This window comes from Oppia nitens, unplaced genomic scaffold (genome assembly GCF_028296485.1).
Source record: "Oppia nitens isolate AA-2021 unplaced genomic scaffold, nextdenovo-longstitch-racon4-pilon3 scaffold26_pilon_pilon_pilon, whole genome shotgun sequence".
Lineage (NCBI taxonomy): Eukaryota > Metazoa > Arthropoda > Arachnida > Sarcoptiformes > Oppiidae > Oppia > Oppia nitens.
The window spans coordinates 1,277,755-1,295,000 of NW_026533206.1; the positions used below are offsets into that span (position 1 = coordinate 1,277,755).

The window sequence follows — 17,246 nt, forward strand, 5'->3', positions numbered from 1 at the left end:
AAAAAAATATTTTTTTAAACAAATTAGATTAGTATATGATTTGAATTAAATAATAAAAAATAGTGACAATTAATTATTTGATTATTTAAATAAAATTTAAAATACAATTTTTTTTGTTGAGATTATAAAATATTTGTTAAATAATATTCAGAGAGTGAGAGTGTAGTACAGTATATATATAATAAAATATAATTATTATAAAAGTTGTTATTAAAGATATTAGTTATATATAAAAAAAAGTTATGAAAGAAATAAAAACTTATGGAAATAAAAATCTAGAAGTCGAGGAATGGTATCTTTTTTTGTGGTGATTATTACAGATCCATAGGTTTTAGTATATAATTAGTTTACGTGTGCTGACAGAAACAGATATAAATTATATATATATATAATTAAATGATGATTTGATTTTTTAGCAGATAAACAGTGGGTAACGGTGTTATCATCGTCATCATCATCATCATCATCGATGGTACCATATCTTAAGTAAATAATTTTATTTATTAGGTATTGTTAAAACTTTAAGGTAATAGTGTCCACACAAAAAAAACATTTATAATTATTTATGTGATACCTTTGTTTCAAGTGTATGACATCCCGACATCCCATCCCATGTTTGACAGCTGTTGTCAATTTTTTTATTTATTTATCACATTTATCTATTAATTTTTCAATAATATAAATATATATATATATATATATATATATATATATATATATTGTTTAAAATATATCATTTAAAAAAATTAGTAAATAATATCACAAATAGCAAATAAAAACATACTTTTTGAAGCAATTAAATATTATTATTATATTAAAGTTGTTATAATAGTTGTTATGATTTTCATTATTATTATACAAAAATATTTATATAGCAATTATATTATTACTAAATAATAATAGTTATAATTATAAATAAATAACTTTTTTTAAAAAATTAAAAACTAGTGCTAAACTAAAAAAAATTTAGTGCAAATTTTATCATAACTACTGTGATATGATTTGTGCTCAACTATACAGTGACTATATATATAAGTGACTAAAACTTTATATAAATACTTTAGACTAAAAACCTTAATATCAATTGAAAATATTTAATAGTTTAACTGACAAATCATAAAAAAACAAAATTTAATCACATTTTTTGTTTGTTTGACCGTTAGAAATGACGACAATATATATATCTAATGTTATCAATAAACGGTTGGACCGTATGATTCAATATATTTTTATATAAAAATACAGATACAGCTGTCACTGATTTATATACATATACTGTATATTAGACATAACTTTGCTATATATTTCCCATAAACCACTGTTCAATATGTATGAACTATGTGTATACTGTATTGAAATATACTAACGGCACGCGCGACATACAACTGTTTCACACACACACACACACACACACACACACACACACACTGGTATATACCGGTATAAATATACAACACTATTACCAAATGCTAAGGGCATCCCATCCCTTGCAATTGAATGCCATTGGATGCCATCACCGCATCATATAATGAGAAAGTGCGGGTGAGTCAGTATGTATGTATGTGTGTGTGTGTGTGTGTGTAAGTGTGTGTGTGTTTGAGTTAAGAGAGAGAGAGAGAGAGAGAGAGAGAGAGAGAGAGAGAGAGTGAGAGTACAATACCCTTAAATGAACAGCTGTCTCGCACGTCTAGTTAGAGAGAGACATACAGCTAAACCTTAAAAATATGATACAAACCAGAGCACACGCGGCACGCGCCTAACACGTACTATTGAATGCCCAGACAGGGTGTTACTCTCTCTCTCTCTCTCTCTCTCTCTCTCTCTCTCTCTCTCTCTCTCTCTCTCTCTCTCTCTCTCTCTCTCTCTCTCTCTCTCTCTCTCTCTCTCTCTCTCTTCTCTCTCTCTCTCTCTCTCTCTCTCTCTCTCTCTCTCTCTCTCTCTCTCTCTCTCTCTCTCTCTCTCTCTCTCTCTCTCTCTCTCTCTTCACATATATATATATCTATCAGCTGCTGACTGTGCTATACAACCACTGTGTATCCAATGGTAACCCAATTGACATAATCATTGCAAATGATTGAATTGATCGATAAATTTTTGAGTCTCGAGTCGTCAGAGAGAGAGAGAGAGAGAGAGAGAGAAGACTAGTAGTCATTGTTAGAGTAGTTCTTCTGTTTCCAACATTTCTCTAACAAACAAATCACACAAAAAACAAACAAAAAATTAATATTTTATATATATATCTATCTAAATATAAATACATATCTTATATTATAATTAATTGTATATAGTTTTTGTTGTGTGTGTCTTATATTTGTTGTTGTTGTGTGTATATATATAAATTAAGTATTATTATTTTTTTGAAAAAAATACTGTATATTATAGTAATTGTAATGAATATTTAATAAACAATGAGATAAATAAATAAAATAAAATATGATTGAAAATCATATCAAAAAAATGAAAGTCAAAGAAGAGTCGATACCATTGAGATTCGGATGCGATGATCACTGGCACTGGGATTGCAATGATAAGTCAAATGAGGTTTGTTTTGTTAAAATATTTATTTATTTATTTTTTATTAAAAAAAAGATATTTTATTAATTTTGTAAATCAAAGAGAGAAACAAAAAAAAAATAATTTATTTTCTTTAAAAAACTGTTTCTTATGTTATCTCTGATGAAATCTAATGTACTCTATGTCTGCTATGTATTGATTATATATCGTTATATATATATATATATTAAAAAAGGTTGTGATGTATGGACCAGATCTGGTGACCGCACACTTCCATCCGAAATGGAGTAACGGAACCGCTGCTGTCAGAGGCACCAGAATTGTTAATCGGTGTTCCGCAAGATTTTATTGGGAAGTAAGTCATATCACAATCGGCAGCACATGTATGCCAGCGATAGTATATATATATATATGTGTGTGAAAATGAGTGAGTGAATGAGTGAGTGAGTGAGTGAGAGAGAGAGAGAGAGAGAGAGAGAGAGAGAGAGAGAGAGAGAGAGAGAGAGAGAGAGAGAGAGAGAGAGAGAGAGAGAGAGAGAGAGAGAGAGAGAGAGAGAGAGAGAGAGAGAGAGAGAGAGATGAAAGAGTGGGTGAATGAGTGAGTGAGAGAGAGAGAGAGAGAGAGAGAGATAGCGAAAAGGTTGCTATAAAAACCACTGCTTATGTATGTATGTACTGTATGTGTGATGTCTGTGTAAGCAATGATAGGAAAGCAGGAAACTGACAAATATTTATGTATAATATGTTTTCTCTTTTTTTTTAAATAAAAATAAATGTATGGTTAGATAGAGATAAGCGACCGTATATTTGGCACAAGTATGATGTTTGGTGTGGCCACCAAATCGGCCCGACTTCACGCCGACTCGTTTGTCAATATCGTTGGCGAAGATCAGCATAGCTTTGGATTGTATAGGCTTTTGTTTTTAGTTTATTTCCATCCCCCCATAATTTCCCCTTATTTTTTGTTGTTGCTGTCAAACTGATCCCATTTAAGGAAAGCCCCCTAACTTTTCTATTATGTGTTTAATATATTAATAGATCACACAAAGGTCTGCTCTGGCATAACGGTCGCTGGCAGTCGTATACCCGACCATTCCGTGAAAACGAGTCGACAACTGTCGGACTGTTGTACGACTCGAGAGAGGGAACACTCAGTTATTTCAAAGATCGGATATTTCTGGGCATTGCCTTCACTGGTCTTAATCTCATTGACGACGACTTGTATCCCATAATCAGCTCAACGGCAGCAAAGACTGAGATGACTGTCAGTAATATGCGTCGAGAATATTATAATCTACAGGACAGGTATGTCATATAAAACATATTGAGTGTGACCATCCTATAACTGACAACTTGTGTCAACTGTCATTTTTTTTGGTGGGGGGGGGCGGATCAGATGTCGGGATGTAATCTTGAGGAGTGTCCAAAACAGATCCGATGTAATGCTACTAAAGCTGCCGATGGTTATGGAAAAATACTTAAGAAACGTATCCATCGATGATGATGACGACGGCCACCACCATCACCATCGCAATCAGCACAACAGTAGACACCGATTGTTAAGACAACAGCAGCAACAACAACAACAACGCAAATCAATGGCAATCAGCGGATCATCTGGTGATCAGCAGCAGTCAAAAGAGTCGTCGTCGTCGTCGTCATCGATGACACACTTTCATCATTCGCTGTATTCCTCCTCATCCTCCTCCTCCTCGTCCTCGTGTGCCGACTCGCGGAACCACTGGAATAATCGGTATAATCATTCAAAGACACCATTCCTCGAGCTTTGAAGCCTTTTAAAACTTTTCTTTAAAATCTCTCTCTTAAACATTCATAATATTTCTTCTCATAAATTATCAAATAATACTAATAGTATTTATTATCAAATATTTAATAATAATCTTTAAAACTTTTATTTTTGTTTCTTTTTTAGTTAACTTTAATAATTTTCTTAACTATATTTTTACTTATATCTAAAAAAAACCTAAAAAAATACTAATTAATTATCTATGATATATACAATATAGTACCTTATATTAATACTGTACCATATATATTGATATATATATATATATACTTAAACTTAAAAATACAATGGTAAAACTTAACTATTTAGTTAGTGTTAATTAAATTAGTAATTATTTTATAAATTATATATATATATGTGTTGTAAATAAAGTAAATATATTTTAAGCCCTAACATAAGATTCACATACAAATGTTGTCATAATTTTTTTTGTAACTTAAATATTTGATTACAACCAACATATTCATGGCTAACATTTTATGTTAAAATGAATCTTAACTTATACTCAAAAACATTCCCAATTGTATATAAAAAAAAACAATATTTTAATTTATTTATTTATTTATTGAAAAACAAATTCAATTCTCAAGTCATTTGTTTCATTAATAAAATAAAACATTTTTTTTTATTAATGACACAAATGTAGAGTAAGAGTGGAAATCTAGTCATTAAACTCTTATGAAATAAATGTAATATTTGCTAAAAAAACAAACATTTTTAAGCAAACATTTATGCATTAAATTTAAATAATTGTAATATAATTTATATATATTTAAATTAAAAAAAAAAATAATCTTATATTTATTATAATCCATTAATTAATTAATTAAAAAATTGAAATAAATATTAATTTAAAATTAATTTACTTATTTTTAATGTTGTAATGTTAAGCATACAGTTTAACAACAATTAATCAATTAAATCAAAATTGATTCATCATTTAATTAACGGTAATATTATTATTATTATTATTAAAAAAAATCTAAATTTTTTCATTCAAACTATTTATTTATTTATTTCTCTGTCGATGGATTCGCTTGCAATGCTTTAGCCATAAATAGTTTTGAAATGTTTTGTGTGGCATACGATGCCGATTGTTGGCAATGATTCAACGTTTGACTATAATTAAGAAGCGATTCCAGACGTTGCAACGGTGCCAATGGTTTCAATATCTTGTTTACCTCATCTTCGGTAAGCGGAGGTTCGCCTCTCTGGGCTCTCAGTGCGTTCTCTTTGGCCACGTGTTGCTGTTTACCAGTTTGTTGGCGCAAATGATTGGAGTGTTTGCTAACATCTTCTATACATTTCATCTGTGTTTGCATTGTCTTCTCCAGACCACCGAAGCCGCCCATATCGAGCAATTGTTTGCCACAGTCGACAGGCATATCTTCGTCAACTTCGCACAGCAATGCGTTAATCAGATGCGAGTTCTTAATCCTCAGCGGTATTTCTTCGAAAAACTTTTCGAACGACATCTTATTATTCCTCAACGTTTCGGCGGTAAACTCGCCTTCTTTGCATAATTTCATTGCCGTATTGGTTAGCCGATAGGCTTTCAACGATAGAAAGCCACGACTTGTACGAATCGGATCGTAGAATAGGACAACTGATTCTTCGATAGCCGATTGATACATATATTGTGAATCAATTGTCTCCAATTTGCTGATCTGACTGCCGTACGGATTGTTTTGATACCAACCGACGTGTAGGTGATCCACATTAACGTTACGCAAGTGTCTCATCATAACGCACTGGTACTCCACTACAAGACAAAATAAAACATATTATTTAAGTATTAATTAATTATCAGAGACTCTTATTGTGGTGGAGGAGGAGGAGGACATACTTTCGTCGGTTTCGTCGTCCTCAGTGTTTCGGGGAAATGCAAAACAATTGGTTATTTCCAGACGATTGTCGACTACGAGACCCAACAGTACGCCCTGTACTTCGCCGGATGAACCGCCGCCGCCGATGCCCTCTTCGTGACAATGTTTGATAATCTTTAGTACAACCTTTTAAGATAACAAACAAACAGATGGGTGGATCAGTTGATGATAATTATAATAATAAGAGATAATCCAAGTTAGCCGACAACACCAAACAACATACCAGTCCATCAATTTGGACGCAATCGATAAGTGTTTCCCGATTTTGTTGATTACGACGTCTGAATCCGTGCATCGATGCCATCTTCAGTCAGTCAGTCAGTTAAGTGATGATCTCTTTATGATGTGATGGACACGAAAAAAGTGGTCAAACAATTGATGTTGTGTTATATACACTGTATATAACTAAACAAACAGATTATATGCTATTACTGTTTCAATAAACGCCACGTGAATAATGGCTGATATACTGTATATATTATAACCAGGGTTTTTAACAGAAAATAAATGCCTGCCCTGGCAATGCCCAAATAGATGCTTAAAAATACCTGCCAATTTAAATTGCCAAAAAAGTAACTGTATTTATATAAAAAAATAATGTAATTTAATGTTTTTTTAGCGTGTTTATTAAATTTACAAACTTAATATACTTATTTCCAATGATATTATCTTTTAATTATAAGATATACAAAACAAAAATACATACAAATATATCGAAGAAAACCAATATTTTTATAAATTAATTAAATAATATAAAATTAAGATAATAGGTGTCATCATCTGAAACATAGATCCGGAGCATTTTAATGTTGATAATAACAATTGTTAGTCAACTATTATCGCTTTAGATAACGAGACCAAATAAATAAATTAATTAAATTTTCATAAATTATATTAATATTCATTTTTTAAAATTTATAATTGATAATAAAAATTACATGAGTATTAAAAATATTTTTTATGTAATTTTTATTTAGTAATATAATTTAATATAAAGTTTGTGTGCTTATTTCAGCTTATCAGCTATTATTCAATATATTGTTTTATTTGATTTCAACTTTAACTCATTCATTCAAAATTATTAAATAGTAACGAATTTATGATCTGAAAATACAGATTCCCAGGTCATGGCCAGAGGCAGGACATGGCATTTATGCAAAATTGGCATCTATTGTTTAATGACTGCCAGTTTTTATTTTAAAAACCCTGCCAATGACTGTCAATGTATTCAATGTGTTGGCGGCGATTGATTTTTTTTTTTTTAGTGAGAGGTGTCCTCTATTGACATCAAAATGTGACCACAATTTTCATTTACTACTACTGTTGTTGATGTTGTCGATGATTTTGGTGACGAAATATCGGTAAAACATAAACACAAAACCCCCGCCCGTGAAGACCATCGGTGGACACCAATTGTCTGTTTTGATGATAATATAGATTAATGGCGACAAACAAGTCGATTGAAAGTTGAAGATTGAAGACATAGAAGATCTCTCACTTTTTCCTTCCCGATTGACCGACTGATCAATTGGTGGCCACCGCCGCGCACGCAATGAGTGGTATCGGTGGCGGCGTTGGTGGTGGTGGTGGCGGCGGCGGTAACAGCGAATCAATTGGTTGGACACTGAATCTAGTGAACAGTGTTATCGGCGTATCGTTGCTGTCGATGCCGTTTTGTTTCAGAAAGTGTGGTATAATCCTATCGATTGTATTGATAGTATTGTCATCGCTGGTCAACCGATTCAGTTGCTATCTGTTACTCAAGTCATCCGTTTTGGCCAAACGCCGCAACTATGAACTGTTAGCATTTCATACGTACGGATCGGCCGGCAAACTGTTGGTCGAAGTTTGCGTACTCGGCTTTCTGTTGGGCACTTGTATCGCCTATTTTGTAGTCATCGGCGATATCGGTCCCCGACTAGTATCGCAAGCCTTGGACATACCTAACGGGCCACAGTTGCGGGCCGTAGTGATGACACTGTTGGGAATGTTTGTCGCCCTACCGCTGGCACTGCTCCGACGGGTCGACAGTTTGACATCGTTTTCGATGCTATCGTTAGGACTCTATATATTTCTCGTACTCAAGATGCTGTCCGAGGCCATGACCAACACTGCCCGACACTCATCGTCATCATCGGAGGACATACTGTGGAATGAGATAAACTATTGGGACTCAACACACGTATTCTCTTCGTTGCCAATCTTTTCGATGTCACTCTCCTGTCAGACACAACTGTTCGCTATATTTGATTCATCGATGATTCTTCACAACAACGATATCAATAGCTTAAGTAAAATGATGTCATCAGTAAATCGATCGTTGAATATATGTCTGGCCATCTATATTATGGTCGGCGTTTGCGGTTACGTAGCCTTCAGTGACCAGCCGTTTGGCGGAAATATTTTATTATATTTGCCGTCGGGTTTTGTATCAACCTTTACATTAGTAGCCTTTGTTATGACTGTTCTGATTAGTTTTCCCTTATGTCTGTTCCCGTGTCGTACATCATTACACTCGCTATTATCCCGTAAGGGAACGACACCATTAATTTCGACAACATCGCCGTCGATACACATGTCTGACCAACATTTCAAAATGTTAACCATTTTGTTGATAATCGTTACGATTGGCGTATCAATTATATTGCCCTATATTGAGATAGTATTGGCAATATTGGGCTCGACTATCGGCGCTGTCATATGTTTTATATTGCCGGCACTGATCTTCATGAGAGTGACCACAAAGAATACAACCGAACGACTATTAGCCAAACTGGTGGTCATCACTGGTGTATTCATATTAATAATTTGTACATTTTCTACATTAAATGATATCTATTTTGTTAAAAATATTAATAATAATAATAATATCGCCGAAGATATTGTTGCGAAGACAGCAGATCCGAGTTCTTTACCAAAGGAAAAGCCTATTATTCATACAGACATTCCTCTGATTAATAATAATAAAGACAACAATCAATTAAATGGAGATAAAAAAGATGATAATAAGAGACTTGAAAATCATATCAAACAAAAGATTAGTCAATTGGTTAACGACCAGAAGGGGCCGTCAGTTGTTTCCGTTGTGACAGCAATTGTTGACACAAATAAAGCCAAACGACAGGAGGAACTGCTTCAGCGTCTGGAGAAACAACAGTTGGAACACAAGAAACTATTGGAACAACAATTGAGACAACAAAACGAAATTATCGATCAATTGAAACGACATAACAAATTACACGAAGAAAATAATAATAATAATAAACTAGTCGTCGAAGATCACCACCACCAACAACAACAGCAACATAAAGAACTGGTCATCAATAACACAGCAATGGATGACCGGAAGATATTATTACCGAAAAATGTGGTCACAAATAATAATAATAATAATAGTAAAGATAGTAAAAGCATTGGTGACCAACAACAACAACAACAACAACAACAAGTCATTAATGAACCACCGATTTTGCCTCAAAAGCATATCAATAATAATAATAATAATAATAATTTTAAATCTAATAATAATATAAGTCGACAACAAATTGTTTCAAAGAAAATTAACAACAAATCCAATGGTGATCTTTTCTTTAATGCTAATAAAGTTGTGGTCAAAGATAACAATAATAATTATAATTATAAATTTAATGTTAGTTTACAACAACAACAAGTGTTGGCTAATAATAATAATAATAAGAAAAATTTGGTCAAAAATAAGACAATAATTAATAATAATATTAATAATAATCTGCCGATTGTTTTGGTCACCAAAGTATTGAACACTTCCAATGAGACTTCAAATAATAATGTTTTGCCCGATAAATCAATTCAACGAAATATTTTATGGAAATTTTAGCAAAATTTGTTATTTTTTTTAAATAATTAATTTATTTTAAAAAAAATAATTAATTTTATACTATTTATTAATTAATTAATAACTGTATATTTTGTCCTAATATGCAAAAAAAAATATTTTTAAATTGTTTTTTAAAAAAAAATAATAATAAAATTCTGTTTTTTAAATATGTTTACCAAAAAAAATCTTTAATTTAAAATTTACTATTTATTATAGAGAAATAAATTTTTATATTATATTTTAAATTTTATGTATGATTTATGTGTGAGAAAAATTAGTTTATCAAACTTAAGGGTTATTTATTTTTATATATATATAAAAAAAATTAATAAATAAATTGATTTATCAACTAATTTCATACAAAGTCGGCACCATTTAAAACCAATAAAAAAATTGTGATAATTTATTAATTAAGAAAATAATAATAATTATTATGTTTCTTTAAAAAAAGAAAATTACCTGGAAAGATTATATATTATGATAATTAAATAATGTGTAACACTTTTTTAACCAATTAAATAGTAATTTGTTAATGAAAAAAATAAACATTTACAGTATGTTGTTGTCAATCTACTGATGGTTTGTTTGATTAATTTTAATTAATTTATTTATTAACTAAGTTATACTATTAGTAGTAACCCATCCATAGATTTGTCATTGACTTATCAAATAAATTTAATTTATAATTTTAGATTAAGAGAGTTGTAGTAATAAAACTTATTAAATTTGTTTTTTTATAATTATTATTTCAATTTAGTATACAACTTAAGCTTACTTAATATTTTGTAATAATTTATTTTTTCTTTAATTTTGTTAAATACCTTAATAGCACATTAATTTTCAATAAAGAAATAATCATTTTTTTTAAATAAATAAATAATTAAATTACATTAATTGATTTAATTAATTAAATTAAACTGAATAATTAAATATTTTTATTGTATATAATTTATGTTATTTATCTATATAATAATAATGATAATAAATAATTCATTTATTATATATTTTATTTAAATATTTATATAATACATTTAAAAAAAAATTATTTTTAATACAATTAGAATTTTTTTTCAAATGATAATTATAAACATTAGAAAAATATAAAATTTTATAATTAATATATAAATGAAAATTAATGATAATTTTATGCATTATTATTTTTTGTGTAAATGTGTGTTAAATTATTTATTGTCAAATCAATAGTAGAAAGTAATTATTAATTAAACCACATCTGCAGTATTAGTTATCAATTTTTTTTAAAATAAAACTATAATATTTTTTTAACTTTTAAACATTATAATAAACTACTGTATAATAATAAATTAGTTTTTTATTTGATTACTTTATAGAGAAATAAAACTAAAAGTGAAATTTTTTTATTTTATTTCATTCAATAATTTATTAAATCAATAATAGATATAATTTACAGCATATTTGCTAATTAATTACTCATTTTATTAATGATATTTGAAATTAGCTTTTTTAAAAAAATATTAAAACTTAAAAATAGCCTATATATTGGTCTCAATGTCTTATTAATAAAAAAAAAATATTACTATATTATTATTATCAGCAGATGCGTGAAATTATGATCTTATAATATACTGTATATAATGTATTAAAACTTATGTTTAAAGTTTTTTTTTATATAAATATATTAATAAATATATTTTAGTGAAAGTGATGACGCGTGCCATCAACACTGTATCATCAAATTAATCAATAGTTTTTTTGTGTGTGTTATTTAGCTTTATTAGTATTAGTATTATTATTATTACACTATTACGGTAAATGTTTTTTATATATACAGTATATATAGTATATATGAAATGTGGGTTATTTGCATAACCATATATCCTAAATGTGTGTATTAATTAGTCTATCAATAAACTAACTGTTTTTTTTAATAAAAAATAAACACTTAACTAAACTGATAATTTTTAAAAAAAAAATCTATTCAAAAACAATTGTCAAATTAAATCGTGCTTAACTTTATTAATAAAAAAATTGCTATTATTATTATTATATTAGATTACATTGTTTTTAAATAGATATATTTATTCAACAAAAAATCACATAAATAATATATTACTAATATATAGAAAATATTTATAATTACTACTTATATACACATAAAAATTTTTTTAATTAAAATTCATTACCACAAGCATTTTATACAGTATTATATATATATAATTATAATATAATATTAAACAAATATCAATTAATTGCATTAAACAAAACAAAAAAAAACAACACTTGATTATTAGCAGACATCTGCCAAAACTTCCTGAATAAAACAGAAAATTAAATCAAAAACAGTGTATATATATATATATATATATATATATATATATACAGTATATATTGTATATAACAAAACATATACTACACTAAGTTTTATATACAGTAAAGTATATAATAAGTCAAATAAATGGGAAGACCTGTCTGTCAGGGGATGATATGTTTGATCAGTAAAAACAATATAATGTGTGGCAATGCTTATGGAGATCATGATAGGGAGGGTATGATTTCTCTCTCTCTCTCTCTCTCTCTCTAATTTACTCACTTATTGAACATTTATATATCACAAACTATAACATAATAATAATAGATGTTTTACTTTATGCATATAATATAAAAACATATAATTGCATAACAATATTGTTGCTGTTATTTTCAATAAAATTTTATTTTTATTTTTTTTTTGGGCTTACATTTTTACAAATATGTTTAAACAATTATAATGCTAAAAATAATAATAATAATAAGTTTTAAAATTTTAGTTGATTTGATGTATGAATAAAAATATTTTTCTTATTTTTAAAATATTAAAACTTAAATATTTAACAACACAATGCATAGAAAATTTATATAAAAGTATATATATTGTAACTTAAATTGTTTGGCAAAAAAATATATGGCAATCAATGCTAAAAATAAATTTATTTTCATTGTTTTTAAGTCATATTTTTCCTATAAAATACAATTAATATTTTTAAAAAAAATATTTCTATAATTAATAGGAATATTTATTTTTTTTTGGTTTAATAATTGTTATTAATATTAATTATGAAAATTTTGAATTTTATAATTTTTTTTTTTAAAAATCAATTTGCTGTACATTAAATTATTTGATATCAAAAAAAAATATTTGAAGTTTTATTATAAAAGATAACATGAAAGTGTATATTCATATATATTTTTAAAAAATATTTATGTAAAATAAATAATTTTTACTATTATGTAATATCAAATATATCGTAATGTTATATATATATATATATATATATATATTAAAATATATATAATATAACCATAATATAGCCTGAGATAACTAGACACAGATATAATATCAAATTGCTAGCAAATTGTGTGATTAGTCACTACTGTATATAATAATAATAATAATAAAAATAAAATAACTTAAATGTTCAATAAGATGCTTATCAATTGAATTATTATAGTTGTTATTGAGATAACAACAGTTTAGCTATAAAAATGCTTTTCAAATAATCCAACAAAAAAATAAAATACTCTTTAACTTAGTATTTAAGCGAAACATTCACTCAACAAAAATTTATGTCTCATTATTTAGTCACTTATATTCTTGTCAATGATTATCGTATACTAACTATTATACTATAGAGTGGTATATACTGTATATATATATAATATGTGGATTTAACAGCCAAACAAAACAGTAGTCGATCTCAATATCATGTTATCAATAGTCAATAAAAATAGGCTATCATTGAGAGAGAGAGAGAGAGAGAGTATCGGACAATCAAATGACAGTTTGACTGTCCTCTCGTTTATACAATTTATAGCATAGTGTGTGTATGTATGTGTTAACAGTGTCAACACAATTATATGTAATTTATATGTAGAAAAGTTAGTGAAAACTAATCAAAATTACTGTATATTTATAGACAGTAAACAGTATTGTACTATATTTTTATAGTTGTTAAAAAAGGATTAGAGAGTTATATAGTTATATATATATATACGATATATAGATATGAGTAAACTTAGTGTCTCTATGTTGTTGTTGGTGTTATGGATGAATAGGTTGCCTCTAATCCCTCCCTCCCACTACTCGCGCATCCACACACTCATAGCTGAATGATATATATATATATATATATAGAGAGAGAGAGAGAGAGAGAGAGAGAGAGAGAGAGAGAAAGAGAGAAAGAGAGAAAGAGAGAAAGAGAGAAAGAGAGAAAGAGAGAAAGAGAGAAAGAGAGAGAGAGAGTTATAGTGAAAGAGAGGGGAAATGGGATGTATCGAGAGCTGAAAGCGGGCGGTCCTATCCATCTGTAGGTGCGATACAATGGCATCAAATACACACACATATCATACTATAGACTATATATATGTGTCAACACTATCTCAACCACAAAAAACAAGATTTTTTAAGTTTTTTCCCGACAAACACACGTTGTGTTAATCATTGAACAAAAAAAACAGCTAAAAGTTTTACAGAATTTAACAGAATTTCCGTTATTTTTTAAATATAAAAATAATGTTAATTTTAATGTAATAATTAATTAATTAATTAGTTCTAGTTAGTAATTTGTTATAATTTTATGTATGTATATATATAAAGTTTAAATTGAATACAAATTTATTTTAAAAAATAAATGCAAAGTTAATCTTTTGCTTATTAATATATTAAAAAAAATTGATTTAAATTGTAATGAACAGTATGTGTCAAAGTAAAAGTATCAGTGAATATAATAATAATAATAATGATAATAACAGTAGTAATACTCATCACGAGTGGGACATCAATGATAATCACATACCAAAAGTAAGTCACATTCAAATATTTGTCATTTTTTTACTTTTTTCCAAAAAAAAATAGTTTTTATATTATAAAAGAAAATAGTTTTACAGTAAAAAACTTATGTACAACAACAACAAAAAATGTGTGACCACTGTTTAAATTCAACAATCATATACTGTGTATGTTGTGATCAAAAAATAAATAATGATTTTTATCGCAATAAGCTTTTTAAATAGCTGTCAAAAATAAAATCCTAATCAATTTGTTTATCTCTATTTCTTATTCAATATAAATTTAGTATTAGTTTAACTATCTATAAATATATATATATTAAACAGTTAGACACTAATAATAATAATAAAAAAAAAGTATAGCAAACATTAGAAATAAAAATTTAAAAAATTTTTATTAGAAATAAAATAGTTATTCAACAAAAAAATTATTTTTGGTATTCAATACAACCAAAAAAAACATATATAACTAAATAATAAAATAAATGCCGACTTAACTATTTGTCGAAACGTATTTTAGACAACAACAACAAAAATTTTATTTATAGTTAAAAATGAAATGATGTTTCGATAAAATCAAAAAATTTCATGTATTTTATTATTATTATATAACTTTTAAAACTTTTATGCAATAATAATAATAATAATTTCAATACATTTAAGAATTCAAATATCTTTTATTTATTTTTTTGTGTATATTTAAAAAAATAAAAATTAACTTTATATTTTTTTAATTAAAAATATGAAAACATAGTTATTATAGAAAATATTTATTGTTTAAAAAATAATATTGTATGACTAAATTATATAAATTATTTGAATCGTAATATATTGTAAAATATTTTTTTTTGATAACTATAGTTTATATATAATGTTATCATCTAGCACAATAGTTAAATAACTATTTAACAAAAATATTAATAATAATATTTTAATTTAAGTAATAGAAAAATATTTTTTTTAATTAATGTTAATATTTTATTTATTTTTTTAAAATATAAAATATTATTATAATTTAATATTTGAAAACTATATTTTTATAATCTTTACAGTTAAAACTCGAAAAATAATGTTATTTTTATTTATTGAATACCAAACATAGCTTTAGTTTTTGTTTAAAAAAAATTAATGGTAATATATGATAAATTATGAACCAATTTACTACCGGTAATCATAAATATAACGATACAAAAAAAGAGAGCAATTATTAAATACTAAAAGTTTTTTTTGTTTCAAAAAAAAGTGGACACAAAACTTATTGTCAGTTTATTTCCATTAAACATAAGATTATTAGCAAATAATTGCTATATTATTGGCGTCTCATTTGAAAAAAAAAATTACCGATAAATGTTTTAGAGAGAGAGAGAGAGAGAGAGAGAGAGAGAGAGAGAGAGAGAGAGAGAGAGAGAGAGAGAGACTAATGAAACACATTAGCAATATATTTAGCAATAAAATCTTTACACTTGTTGTTATCGCAATTGTTTGAAGAAAAAATATAAATATTTTTTTTTGCAAAACTATTTTTTACGTATTAAATAAATTGGTCCGCAAATTACTACTACTACTACTACTGCATAGCTAGTAAAGGGGGATATTGTCTGTGTGTGATTGTATATACAGTTTATCTATATATATATATATGTATGTCCTCAGGCATTCAGGCCAAAAAAACAAACCGTCCTCTCAATGGTCGGTTTGTATTATATATACGATATAATATACTGTATCTCTATGTATATGTAAGTTTGCTTATGTGTTTGTGTTTGCCATTAATGTCTTAACACATTAGCATAAGTTTTTTAAATAGTCTTAATAGTTAGCCTAAGGTTTGTCTCAAATGATAAAAAATAATATTATAATAATTGTAACGTAATATACAGTATTATATAGTAGTAATAGTAGTACTAAAAAAAATTTTGATGTATAGGTGACAACATATGACATATATCAAGAGTGGGCCGACGGTCACTGTAGGTACGTGTATAAAGTTGGCCAGGAAGAGGCCCGACGGCACTCGAGTGGTTGGGCTATGAGAAACACCAACAACCATAACGTACACATACTGAAGAAGTCGTGTCTGGGAGTACTCGTATGCAACAAAAGCTGTGTACTGGACAACAACGGCGGCCGAATCCATCTGAGGCCAGCCATATGCGATAAGGCCCGCAAAAAACAACAGAATAAGCCGTGTCCTAATCACAAATGTAGCGGCAAACTGGAGGTCCAGCCGTGTCGCGGACATTGCGGTTATCCGGTTACACATTTTTGGCGACACACCGAGTTTGCCGTATTTTTTCAGGTATTTTCAAACAAAAAATTAATAAATTTAATTATTAATAATATTTTGTTAATAAAAATATTATTATTATTATTTTGGGGT

General features: G+C 27.6%; 3 protein-coding genes across 3 annotated transcripts; 2 read left to right on the plus strand and 1 right to left on the minus strand.

Moving 5' to 3' along the window:
* The first annotated feature begins 2,457 nt into the window (after positions 1-2,457).
* On the plus strand, positions 2,458-4,304 carry LOC128954356 (SPRY domain-containing SOCS box protein 4-like). Its single transcript, XM_054299931.1, has 5 exons — positions 2,458-2,541; positions 2,750-2,869; positions 3,300-3,421; positions 3,553-3,819; positions 3,911-4,304. The coding sequence occupies exons 1-5, from the start codon at positions 2,458-2,460 to the stop codon at positions 4,302-4,304; spliced, it is 987 nt and encodes a 328-aa protein (XP_054155906.1).
* A 902-nt stretch (positions 4,305-5,206) lies between these two features.
* Positions 5,207-6,689, minus strand: LOC128954295 (eukaryotic translation initiation factor 3 subunit H-B-like). The gene is made up of 3 exons (XM_054299874.1): positions 6,431-6,689; positions 6,168-6,333; positions 5,207-6,083 (listed from the first exon to the last, which is right to left on the minus strand). The coding sequence occupies exons 1-3, from the start codon at positions 6,509-6,511 to the stop codon at positions 5,335-5,337; spliced, it is 996 nt and encodes a 331-aa protein (XP_054155849.1). The 5' UTR covers positions 6,512-6,689; the 3' UTR covers positions 5,207-5,334.
* Positions 6,690-7,476: 787 nt separating this feature from the next.
* LOC128954357 (putative sodium-coupled neutral amino acid transporter 10) lies at positions 7,477-10,771 on the plus strand. Its single transcript, XM_054299932.1, has 2 exons — positions 7,477-9,726; positions 10,756-10,771. Exons 1-2 carry the CDS (start codon positions 7,760-7,762, stop codon positions 10,769-10,771), a joined length of 1,983 nt encoding a protein of 660 aa, XP_054155907.1. The 5' UTR covers positions 7,477-7,759.
* The last annotated feature ends 6,475 nt before the right edge of the window (positions 10,772-17,246 follow it).

Excerpts from the sequence above, each read along its gene's own strand:
- LOC128954357 (XM_054299932.1), top strand. The coding sequence starts at position 7,760 with ATGAGTGGTATCGGTGGCGGCGTTGGTGGTGGTGGTGGCGGCGGCGGT.
- LOC128954295 (XM_054299874.1), bottom strand. The coding sequence starts at position 6,511 with ATGGCATCGATGCACGGATTCAGACGTCGTAATCAACAAAATCGGGAA. Across the intron at positions 6,334-6,430 it reads GCGTCCAAATTGATGGACTG|GTTGTACTAAAGATTATCAA; the intron begins GTATGTTGTTTG and ends TTATCTTAAAAG. Across the intron at positions 6,084-6,167 it reads GGACGACGAAACCGACGAAA|TGGAGTACCAGTGCGTTATG; the intron begins GTATGTCCTCCT and ends TTTGTCTTGTAG.
- LOC128954356 (XM_054299931.1), top strand. The coding sequence starts at position 2,458 with ATGAAAGTCAAAGAAGAGTCGATACCATTGAGATTCGGATGCGATGAT. Across the intron at positions 2,542-2,749 it reads GCAATGATAAGTCAAATGAG|GTTGTGATGTATGGACCAGA; the intron begins GTTTGTTTTGTT and ends ATATTAAAAAAG. Across the intron at positions 3,820-3,910 it reads TATTATAATCTACAGGACAG|ATGTCGGGATGTAATCTTGA; the intron begins GTATGTCATATA and ends GGGGCGGATCAG.